Source organism: Muntiacus reevesi, chromosome 3 (genome assembly GCF_963930625.1).
Source record: "Muntiacus reevesi chromosome 3, mMunRee1.1, whole genome shotgun sequence".
Taxonomy (NCBI): Eukaryota; Metazoa; Chordata; class Mammalia; order Artiodactyla; family Cervidae; genus Muntiacus; species Muntiacus reevesi.
The window spans coordinates 79,721,740-79,734,205 of record NC_089251.1 but is presented as its reverse complement, the minus strand read 5'-3'; the positions used below and the strand labels follow the sequence as shown (position 1 = coordinate 79,734,205).

At 45.2% G+C, this 12,466-nt stretch overlaps 1 protein-coding gene across 6 annotated transcripts in view; it reads right to left on the bottom strand.

The window, feature by feature from the left end:
- Window positions 1–10,110, bottom strand: part of SLC8A1 (solute carrier family 8 member A1) — a 371,900-nt gene extending 361,790 nt beyond the window's left edge. For 2 of the 6 annotated variants that reach the window (XM_065929382.1, XM_065929384.1), the window contains exon 1: window positions 9,975–10,110. Coding sequence is in view for 1 of the 6 variants with exons in the window: in XM_065929379.1 (XP_065785451.1) it covers window positions 9,726–9,764 (39 nt within the window). In the remaining 5 variants the exon portion in view is untranslated. Of the gene's footprint in view, window positions 1–8,462; window positions 8,659–9,725 lie in introns of those variants that run through there. The other 4 variants (XM_065929381.1, XM_065929383.1, XM_065929379.1 and 1 more) reach the window with 3 other exon arrangements.
- Between the last annotated feature and the right edge of the window lie 2,356 nt (window positions 10,111–12,466).

Sequence of the window (12,466 nt, the reverse complement as noted above, 5' to 3'; positions counted from 1 at the left end):
CTTTCTCAGCTTGATCTGTAAAATTGAAGAATTTTGCTGACAGCCCAAAGCTATGATATCCTAATCCTCACTTTGGCATTCAAGGTCATCATCCATTATACATCACCTGTCTAACTTGCCAGATTTACTGTTCCTGGTAGACAGCTGAGATACAAACTGAAAATTACCCAAATATACACCCTGTTTTCCCTTCTCATACTTTTCTACCTGTCCTCCATGACCCATTTTGAATATCCAATTCCCCTTCAGAAAACTGCTTTTATTGCTAGGAAGGCCCCTAACAGTCTTCTAATGTTGCCCCTTCCTCCCTTTGCCCTGCAAGAAAACTCAGGCTATGAGAACTTGAAAGACTTTTTCCCCAAAGCCACGCATCTCAGAAGTGACAAAGCGAGGCTCTAAAACAAGGTCTCTGAGTTTCTAGGCCAGCTCTCTTCCCATGACACCAACCCTGATTGCTCGGATTCCTGCAGCCCCTAAGGTGACTGCTGTGTTTCTCTTAAGATCTGTGCCTCGAGGGACAGGAAACTACGGCCAACAGGTCAAATTTAGCCTACCATCTGTCTTGATAATACCTATTTTTTTAATATATTTTGATATGATTGAAACATTTTTAAAAAGCACTGTTTCATAATGTGAAAATTATACAATGCTCAAATTTTAGTGTAAGTGTTTTATGGAACACAGCACGTTCATGCATTTAAGCACTGTCAATGGCTGCTTTCATATTTTGACAGCAGTGTTGAGTAGCTATGACAGGCCCTGTGGTCCACAAAGTCAAAATTATTTACTCTGTGGCCCTTTCAAAAACAGTTCTGTGGGGGTTCAGGATGGGGGTATACATGTACACCCATGGCTAATTCATGTTGATGTATGGCAAAAGCCACCACAATATTGTAAAGTAATTAGCCTCCAATTAAAATTAACTAATTAATTAAAAAACAAAACAACAGTTTTGTGACCTGATGCAGCCATTATGTGGGTCCTTATCTTCTGGCTCTCCAAGACAACCTTCCACAATCAGAATGTCCACCTAAAGGCACACAGCTGGGACAGTCGTCCCTCAAGCAGTAAGAAGCAATCCTCACTGAGTACTCATGTGCTACTGGCAGTTCCACATGTTTTATAAGTATTAATGTATTATTCCTCACAAAAATGCCATAAGGCTCTCTACTATTATTACTCCCATTTAACAGATGAAGATCCCTGGGTCAGGAAGACCCCTGGAGAAGGAAATGGCAACCCATTCCAGTACTCTTGCCTGGAAAATCCCATGGACGGAGGAGCCTACAGTCCATGGGATTGCAAATAGTTGGACACAACCAAGCAACTTTTTCACTTTCACTTTCAACAGATGAATAAAATGAGGCACAGAGAAGTTAAGGACCTTGCACAATGTAAAATATGCCATTTGTTGAATTCAAACAAACATTAAAACTAATATGACATGCCTGTTGCCTGGAGGACAACATGGCAACCCACTCCTGCCTTCTTGCCTGGAGAATCCCATGCACAGAGGAGCCTAGAGGGTTACAGTCTATAGCAGGTTGCAAAGAGTTGGACATAACTGAACATGCATGCATGATATGCCTGTTGACCTCAGAGAACTTTGGTCTGAGTGCCAGAGCATCCTTCATTGCATTCATCAATATCCTTGATCTAGAAGCAAAGTCATCATTCTCTTTCCATCTGAGGAAATCACTGCTAGACATCCAGGGACTCCTGAGCTCAGAAAACACAGGCACATGTCTAGGGTCTTCTATTAACATATTATCAAAGAAAAAGAGAGATGTAACTTTGGTGAAATAACTTCAGAGTCACACATCTGGATCCAACTATATCCCACTTCTATATTCATTCTATGAATTCATTTAATTTCATATGGCCTTCATTTGCTTATTTGTCAATATATATACTAAAAAAAAAAAAAAAAAAAAACCTAGATGACCTCTGATGTAGTCTTCCAGAGCTACCAGGAGTTCTAAGCAGTGTGAGAAGTGATGAGAAGAAGTTCTAGAAAAAGGGTCAGGGGCAGCTGCACAGCCAGGAGAAGAAAGACAGTAGAGAAGAGTTACCAACTGTATCCAATATCAACTCTCAGATTTCAGCTCCAGGTGGTCCACGTCAACCAACATTTGAAAGGCAGAATTTGGAAGAGTTCAGTTCAATTCAGTGGCTTAGTCGTGTCCAACTCTTTGAGACCCCATAAAGTGCAGCAGGCCAGGCCTCCCTGTCCATCACCAACTCCCAGAGTTTACCCAAACCCATGTCCTTTGAGTCAGTGATACCATCCAACCATCTCATCCTCTGTTGTCCCCTTCTCCTCCTGCCCCCAATCCTTCCCAGCACCAGGGTCTTTTCACGAGTCAGCTCTTCACATCAGGTGGCCAAAGTATTGGAGTTTCAGTTTCAGCATCAGTCCTTCCAGTGAACACCCAGGACTGATCTCCTTTAGGATGGCCTGGTTGGATCTCCTTGCAGATTTGGAAGAGTGGCGACCTGCAGTTTCTGAGGAACACAGATGACCGAGCCCCTGAGCTTCTCCCCAGACTTTACCCTTTGCCCTTGTCTGATGCCACTCACTCTGGGGGCTCTACCATGAAGCACAGAGGAAGTGGTGGCTGGTGTGTAGAGTAAGCAGCCTGATTCTCTAAACCTGCTAAAAGTGGGCGCTGTCCATTGAACAGAGCAGAGTCAAAGGGGGCCCTGGGTCCTGTGCCTTAAGGGGAAGCAGAAGTGGGCAGCTGAAAAAGCTTCAGGGAGAAAGCACCAGAGCCATTTGGTGCCCAAGAAGGAAAGGAAAACCACCTGTGATGGCGCAGAACCCACACCCATCAAATATAAGGAAGGGACAGGTGGGCAGGGGCTGTGTTCCGTGCCTCACCTCTGAGGCCGATACAGCATCTCTCCTTCAAGGCGTGCTGGAAACTCATCATCCATTTTGGTTTCCTATGGAAAATACATGTGTGCAATGGCTTCTGCTATCACTTGTTCCAGATCCACAGGCCCCATGGCGTGGTCCTGACTGGGACATGAAGCTGGTCTGAAGTTTGGAAATGGCCCTAGCCTTGCTCTGGGGTGGTCCTTGTCACAAATTAGCTGGGGCTTGTTTACATGTTTTAAACATAGCAAGACTCTGCTTATTTCAAAGGCCTTTTCATTCTTTGAGAATGAACTAAAATGCCTCCTCCTCCAAGAAACCTTTTCCAGTATTCTCTTCTTCCTCTCAACTCTAGAGCACTGGGTTTATTAGACAGCCACAGCCACCTATCTTATTCGATCCAGTATTTAGGTGTTCTAGACTGTACATCAACAAGAACAAAGAGCAAGGCTTTGGAAAAGCCTCAAAAACTGGTACCATCACCTACTCACTCTTGGACAAGTTTTTTAACTGAACCATAGTCTTCATCTTTAAGTCAGGATCAGGATGTTTCCTTGAATGGGTATTTACGTGAGAAAATAGGTAAAGTGCCTAGACTGATGTCTGGAACATACTGGGTGTTCAACAAATGTCAAATAACTCCTTTTTAGCATCTGCATTCTCTGAAAAGCCCAGTGCAGTACATACACTGAGTGCTCAATAAATGTCATAGTTGGGTTCAAGTAAATTGCTGAATCACCCTCATGTCTGTTAGACTTCATCTCACATTAGGTTCAACCATGAAATTATTTTTTCTGACTTCACACACAATGACATCTATAATGTGATGAATTTTTCTGTCTTTTCTAAAAAAATTAAGATGGATTCCAATATTTACGTTTTATGTTTCTATGTCCATTACATATGCAAAAATAAATGTTTGTCTGAATGAGTATCACACTAGTTTTCTAGGTGAATGGTATGAATACTCCAAAATGACACAGCAGAAGCCATTCAAGATTTTAAGGATATCATTTCACACTAAGGGACATATCTCATCCATTTCTCATAAGACTTAAGCTAAATTTTCAAGAAACTCTTATTACATTTGCTGCCCTGGAAGTAAAATTTCAGGGTGCCAGTTTATCTTTGCCTCTGTATGGCTACTTTCTGGCCCTCAACTTCAGTAGCCTGGCTCCAGTCCCCGTGCACTTCTGCACCAGAAGGGCCCTCTGGGGGCGCTAGCTGGACAGGAACCCAGTTTCAAACTTCTTTCACTTCCTCTCCACCTTCCTGTGTTCTAGGTCCTCGGGATTTCTCTCTCTGCCAGATGATCTGATAAACCAATCGAAGTTAATAAATGAACAGATATGAATGGTTTGTGAAAATGAATGGGAACTCTTTTCTAGGTAATCCCATTGCGTTCTATTACGGATTTATTAGATAGAATTGCTTTATTCAAATGAATATCTGTAATAGTAAGAATTCCTGATCCTACATTGGTCGACAGATAAATGCTTTGAATCCAGGCATGTTTTGGGCTTCCCAAATCACTTTCTAGGCAGCTGCCTACAATGTACTTGCCCCTGCTCACAAACACACTTTCATCACTTCAGCTGCTTTTCATCACTTCAGCACTTTTCCCCACCCCCATGGTCTCCTCTTCCTCCTGAAAACTGGCTACACAGTTTCAGATGAAGAGAAAAAGGGATTCTCATGAAACTTTGTACTTACTATAGTCTCCTGACTGCACCCATCAAAGGAGAAATCACAAATGTAGACATAAAACACTTAAGGGTTCAGTACAGAGTTGTCAGCAAAGAGAGCCTACAGAAAACACTTGAAGCACAAGAGCTGGGAGCAACTGTCTTCCAAATTGAATCAACACACTAGTAAAAGACGCCTGATCTCATCTGTATTCTCAACTGCTGGTGATGAAAACATATCAGTAAGAGTAGTTTACCCTAGGAGTCTCCAGTTCGGAAAAAGAGCAGCTTGATATTCAAACTCTGCTGAGAATCTAAGTCATTTATTAGTTGAAGTTTTCAAAATACGTGTTGTATAAAATATCTTTTGTGAAGAGTGTGTGTGTGTGTATTGCCCACATGCACGGGAGGCTGAGGACAGAGGGACGCAGGAAAAGAGAAACAGGAGATGCAGACACTTTCACACAAGGAGAGCTAACTTTCGGAAGAGAAAAAAAGAAAACAAAATAATCCCACTGCACTTAATGAGGCCCCACCGAACTAGCCTTGAGTCCAGGATAAAATCTCAGAGCAAGACTCTGCAAGCTCAGTTTCCCAGAACCTAGTCCATCTTAAAGAGTCAGAGAACAAGTGACATTTGCATCCACTAAACCTGAAGGACGTCTCCGCATCTCCGGGGGTAGATCTCCCTTTGTTCAGAGAGAAAATTGGAAACAGCTAGTTCAGCAATCTACCAGCTTTGTTAGCCCCAAGTTACCACTGAAAATTAGAACCAAATTGATAGGCTGAGGGAATGGATTCTGAAATCTAGAGAAAGTCAGGAGAACATTAGCCACAAGAGGGAGCAGGAGAATCTGATCAGATGGGAGACTACTTGGTACAGGTTATGATGAGGGGTCTGACCATGAGGTATTTACGATATTGAAAGACATTTTGACAAGAGACATTTATCCCTTAGAGGAAAAAAAAAAAAAGAGGTTGGAAGGCTCAAGAAGAAGCAAGATCTCAGCACGTTGATTCCTAAGTTTTGTCAGCCCAATGTCAAGCAACAATTTTTAGAGAAAAGCAACATAGATACACACTGCAAAAATATCAAATGTGCAAGCTATGTGCTCTACTATCCTCTTTAGTTATGCTTCTTTTTCCACATTTAATTTCTATTTCAACTTAGATCTTGTGTATTTCCATGATGATGGGACAGATTGCTTGCTTCTCACCTACTTGCTTTTTTCGCTCTACCTGAAGGCATTCCAGAGAAAGGGCCTGTCACTGACCTACACCATGAGAACCAGATAGTACAGTCCCCAAATGCACTTACTTTGAGAATAACCCATCCATAGCTAAATGCATGCTTTATACTTTCTTTAAAGGGGAAATGCAACTTGGTAGGATCTACAGAGCTTTTTTCACCATTTATTTTGTCAAAGAAACAGATTAAGTACTTACAGGGAAGGAGATATGTGTTTACTTTGCAAGATAAATAAAACTATTTTTGTCTGGTAAAAAACATGTTAAATATAGCTTGCTAACAAAATGCTGAAGCTCTCTTGAAATATTTAATTTTCAAAACACAGTGAGTTATTAGAGAGAGCAATGAATACAATTCCTACAAATAGTCCTGTAGGTGTTACTGACTATACTTCACCTTCCTTTTGTAATTTCACTTTCTTTGTGTCATTGTATTTGGAGTTAAAACACTTCTGGGGCCATGCATTTGTCTTCCCTTTCATGATCAACATAAGGGTTATCCAGTACTTAATCTGAAAAGATACAGTAGAAACCATTAAATAGTAAGGATGAAGTAAACGGACAGTAGGTAGACACACAGATGTAAAGCACAGCCTTCAGATTCTAATTCATCACACTCCTCTTTCAGCCCTGTTAAGGTTTCAAGGCAGAGTAAGGGAAGTCTGATTGCCACGGACACTCACATCCTCTGCTGTCCCTACACAGCTCAATAGTGAAGAACAGTTTACCTCTGTGCAGGTTTTTGTTGTTTGTTTGTTGGCTTTACTTTTTCCCTAGGAATTGGTCATGCCATATTTAATCAAAGAGCCAGTTAGGAGAGAAACATCAAGGCTCCTTCTTTAGTAGGTGGGAGAAATAACGAACTAGCCCTCAGATCCAAATGGAATCTTTCAAGCAGGCAGAGTCCCTAAAATGAAAACCATTTAAGAAAATACATTATGCTTCTGATGAAATAAGTGGATCTGTCCCCGCCTTCTCATTCAGGAGGCCCCAAAGATGGAGCGAGCTAGTTCTCTTCCTTCCTCTTTTTTCATGCTAACCTCAAAATTAAGCAAACCGATAGAGGTAAATCCAAGTAACAAAGAGGAACCTAAAAGCAATCATTCCTATTGCAGCTTTGTTTTCTTTTCTGAAATGAATGAAATATCTAAATATATTTTCCTCCCTCTTTGCCTGACTTGCTGCAGGAGCAGCTCTGAGAAAGAGAAACCTGCAAGTGAGGAGTGAGTGTGTATGTTACCGGGTTCTGGATGGGAGGTGTGCTTTCAGAATCCCCTCCTGATTGCTCTCCATTTCCCTCAGGATATCTTCACACATACTACAGTGTGGATGTTCAATTGCTCTCATTTGAGAAACTCAAGCTATGCCTTTAACCAGATCTGATCAGGCTCTCCACCTACTCCACCAGCTCCTCCATGACACGGATGTCTGTACTGTCTTTACCACCGTCATTTTTTAAAAAGCTCTTTCCACTACACCTACTGATATCCTTCTCTGTCTCTCTGTTTTTAGTCTTTACACCTCCAGCAGGACAAAGTTTGTATTGTTATATTCACAACCACTAGTGGCTAGCAGTAGAGAGATAGCGCCTGCAAGGGAGCCAGGCATAGGGGGGGTTAAATAAATACCTAGTGCAAAACCGGACTTTCTTTCCACCGACTGCGGACACCATGCACAAAGCTTTCTTCACAAAATTCTTTGTTACATTCGATCACTCTGCTCACAACCCAACCATTGCCACTTTGTCTGGAGAGGGAAATACAAATTGCCAGCCCAAGCCATTCATCCAGAAGCCACGAGGGATGGGGGATTTTATACGCCAAGGATGCACACATACTGTATTTTTAAAAGCATCGCCTGTGCGGATTTGGTTTCCGTAGCCGACTGTCCACCCATAAGACCTCCCTCTTCTTCATTAAGGAGGAGCCAAGAAGGATATCCTCACATCTCAGAACACAGACCATTTCCCCAAGAGCCAGCAAAGCTCCAGAGGCAGAGGCAGATAATGCAGCGGCAAAGTTCCCCTCGAATATCGGGGGCAAGATGCCTGTGCGCGCAGCATCCCCAACGCACCCTCTAGCAGAGTGCCCAAAGGCTGGGACCCTGCAGCCCACTCCCCCCCGCAACCCGCCGCTGCATCCCTCCCCTCGCCTGTCTCCCCCCGCCCCGGCCACACCTCCCTCCTTTCCGCAGTCCTTACAGAAGGAGCACCCAGGGCTGGCCGGAAAAGAGGAAACTCGCGAGTGTGGGTTTGGGGAAGACCCCAGGGATTACCAGGGGGACGGATGACCACGGAGCTGAGCCCAGTGGGTGGGGACGCCTGGATCCCCAGCAGCGCTGCATTCCGGGTGGACTTCGCTCTCAGCGCCCTGAATCCTCAAGCCCAAGGCGGCGCAGGGTGCAGCACCCCTCCTTAGCAGCCCTTTCTTCCCCCGGCAGGCGGGTACACTCAACGACCAGGCGCACCAGCCCGAGCAATTTCACTCTCCGAGCAGCGCGTACACCCCAGATATGGGTAGGGATACATACACACACACACAATTTAGGAGCCGGTCCTTTGCCAAAGCGGGGAAGTGGAGCCTTCTGAACAAATGGAAAATAGTTGGCGGTATCTGACCAAATCCCTTCAGCTGCCCATCAGAAGATCCTACCTGGTTTGGGGGAGTGGGACTGGATCCTTCTCCGGCTCCTCCACGCTAATAGGAAAGACGGCGCACTCCTTCCTTTTTAAATAGCTCCCGAGCTGGAAGAGGTCGCTCCCATCTTCGGGGGGAAGCACAAAGCGGGCGGCGGGGAGGCTCCGGTGCAGCGCCGGCGCGAGCAGGAGCGGCGGCGGCGGGCAGCCGGTGCGCGCGGGCGGGAGGCAGCGCGGAGGCCGGGAGGCTGGGAGGGCCGGGGCCCGGGCGGCGCGCGCGCTCTCCTCCCTCTTTCCCTCCCTCCCTCCCGCGCACACTCGCCCGCCCGCCGCCCGCAGCCTCGCACTCGCTCTCACGCGCGCTCCCCCCAGCCGCCGCCGGCGCCCGGGCCCCCCGCGCGCCCCACGCCGGCGCCCTCGGCCACCGCGGACGAGCGGAGCTGGCCGGTTTCTGAAGCTCCGGGCCAGAGGGGAACAATTCCAGCTTCCCAGCCTCTGCCGCGGAGGTTTGTCGACGTCCTCCCGGCTCTCGGCCCTGCAGTGCGTTCGGGCCGCGCGCGCTAGCGCTCTCCCCGGCGCCCAGCCCGTGGGTTACACGCGCAGACCCGCGCTGCAACTTTTCTTTGCCGCCTTCCTCGCCTCACCCACAGACAGAACCCCAACCCCGGCTTGCCTACCCGTTTCTCACCTCTGAAATTGTTCATCCAGATATATCTTTCTTCCTCCACTTTCTATCCCTCTGCTAAAGAAAGCATTCTTTTAGCAAAGGGATCCGGGGATGTATCAATAATTTTTCTCTGAAATCCTCACTCGGTGTTTTTCCTACTTATGGGAACTGTCCAGAAATACGCTAGCTAGGAGCTGCTGACACAAGCAGATAAGGAAGAGGGGGGAGGTAATTCCCCAGCCAAGAACTCCGAAAGATTCTCCTTTGTTGGTGTTTCCCTCTAAGATTGCAGCTCACCTGAGAATAAAGACCAAGAGGCTGTTTAATGAGAAAGCCCTGAAGCTTTTAAAACTACAGAGAGGAGTAAAAGCTGAGCAATAAGGTTAAGCTGGGAAACATCTAATGCAGCAATCGACGAACCATTCATTGCCCTTTCCAAGAGAAGCATTATCATTGCCAATACATCACTTCGCCATAATTAATAAAGGAGTACTGCACCAGGCCCTCGCTCTCTTGACAGCTCATTCATCCTGAAGAACCCTTAATGATTTGGCAGGATGAAAGGCTAGACCCGCGGTGGAGTTCACAAACCTGGCTGCATATCAGACACACCTGGGAAGCTAGTGAAAAATGCAGATTGTAGCGTCGCATCTCGAGACTCTGATGTAGCTTCTCAAACCGGGCTCCAAGTTGGTATTTTTCAAGCACGAGTTGGTGTTCGCCACTCACTGGTGTGGTTTGCTAAAGTGTGGAAGATCAATGGCAGCTGTGTCGGGGGTGAGGGTGGAAGGGAGACGGGAGGATCCGACTCAGAGTTAGGTTCCTTAGCAGACTCCCCCCAGCACCACCCCTGTACTTAACAGCGGGGCTCTGGGCTGCCAGGTCGCAGGAAAAGAGAAACTCTGACTCCAGGAAACCCACTGTCTGACTGTGAGGCAAAGAGTGTGAGGGGTAGGAAAAGTAGCCAGCCCTCCTTTGCCTTTTTGCCAGTGGTTCACAATTCTGACAGCACCTCAGAATCTCCTGGGGAGCTTTTAAAAATCCCGATGCTTAGGCCACACCCCAGAGAGAGTATCTTGGAATCTCTTGCACAGGGCGGAAGGTGGGGGGGTGGGTGCGGAGTGGGGGTGCTCAGGCATCAATAATTATTTTTAAGTTTTATGTTTCCTTGGTTGGTGCCCATATGTAACCAAGGTTGAGAATCATGTTCTAAGCCAATGCTCCTCAAGCGTGAACCTGCATATGAATCAGCGGGAGACTGCAGTTTCTTATGCTATAAATCTGAAACAGGCCTGGTATCTGCACTTCTAACAAACTCACAAGTGATGGTGATGCTGCCTGAATGAGGACCACTCTTTAATTAACAGAGGCATGCAGCCTCCTCCTGGTAGTTGTGGATACTCAGCTTGTTAGAGGCAACTCCAAGTTTCTTGACTTGTATATTCCCAGGAATAATTCTTCCCCAAGAACATGTTCCTCTCCTCTGCGGTGAGTTAAACTTTGTTGGAAGCCACTCTTCATGCAAACGCGTTTTTACACTGCACTGACTAATGGGTATGAATAGAATGACATGTGGGGAGACACAGAAGGTCGTCACCTTCCTGTTAGCATATGTCCTCAGACAAAAATTACTTAGGGTCCTGACTTCAAGAGTGTGAGAGGCAGACATTTGGCTCACACCCAAGGAAAGGGGCTTGAAGAGAAAAGTGGCTGCTTTGCAAATGACATTGGGAAAGGCATATAACTAGACTCCACCCATAGGAAATAGGACAAAGCTGACTGAATGCAAGAGCTAAATGAAAATGTGAGTACGTCTCATTGGAATGGATTCTGTAGAAAGGGTGCGGCCTGTTATTGCTATTATGGACCACTTAGTGAAAATTCAGATTTTCTTCAAAGTGTAAGCATGCTTGTGACACATGGGGTGATAAAAGCCCTGTTCTTAAATGCTAGTATTCCAGTAGGGCCCCAAATCTATCTTGTCAGCAGTTGAGAAGGCATTGAGACAACATCATGTTCTCTTTATTCTTGTTTTTTCCCCCAATTTAGACTATTTTGGTTAATTTTAATATTTGAGGGGGGAACTACATGCAATGGTCTTCTCTATTTCCTAGAACATTGAGAGGTAGCCTAGTGACTTGGCACCATTTTTGATTTGGCTCAATTTATGACCCCTTAATTTTTTTTCCTTTCATTTCTCACTAAAGGCATTTTTATAAGGGTTCCTGGGCCCCAAGGCAAATCAAACCTTTCATTCCCTCCTAAATGTCATACATGACTGGATTTTTATTACAAGAATTATCAAAGGCTACATCACTGGCACAAAACTCTAGGTAAGGAAATAAGCTGTTCAGGCTGTGACTTTGGAAGGAAAAAATGTTGTATGTAGGAAGACAGTGATTTACATTCCAATGGCAGTACTGTTTCCTAATTGTATTCTTGTGTATTGATTGCCATTCTTTCCTTTGGACTTAAGAAACAGTTGTGGGCCTTCACTGTTATCTATCCCAAACAGTTGGCATAACCATTTTGCAGACTCCATAGGGATATTATTAAGATTTGGTATATTCTAAAGGTGGTTCAGATTTTCAAGAATGATTTGCCTACTTCAGGGGATTTTTTGCAAGCTCATTTGAAACCAAATGAAAATGTTGTGAATTAGACACTACTCTACTCGTTTGTCCAGCCTATAGGAAAATTAGACGTGTGATCAGGGGTATCCCAAATTTTAATATTGTAGTAAAGCAGTCAACAATTTTTCATCACGAGGAAAACAAATACTTCATTGTGATTCATTTCACTTTGAATTACTTAGGTCAGGTTACCATCTACCATCGTTGTTTTTGGTTTTGTGTTTTTCAGCACTTGGAGCTTTTTCAGTGTATTAATATAGCTCTAGCCATCCCCCACATCTTTTCCTACTCTGCCTATGTTCACCATTCACCTCTCTGCTTCTTCATTGGTTTAGTTTGATACTGATTTCCTCATAAGAAAAAAGCATTTTAGCATCCCCAGCCTGGCCAGCCAGAGAGTGGAGCTTAGCTTTAGCCATTATCCTGCACAGTAACCTCAGGAGAAACACTGGACCAGGATTTCTTTGCTGCTAGTTGGACCCACGGTTTTTGCTTCAAGGGTGACTGTGGGGATTCTTGGTGACTTCTAAGTGCTATGTTCCTCCTCCCTGGGGTCTTGTTCCTGCAATTAAACGTTTACTTCTCTATTTTGTTTTGAACAGTTGGACCCGGTCTCGTCAATGGCCCATGCTGGTGGGTGGGAGCAGCCTTCCCAGCAGACTCAGTTATAACCCGTTCTTCCTCAGTCTCTGTCACTGTAAAGTCAACCACTTCCTCTGA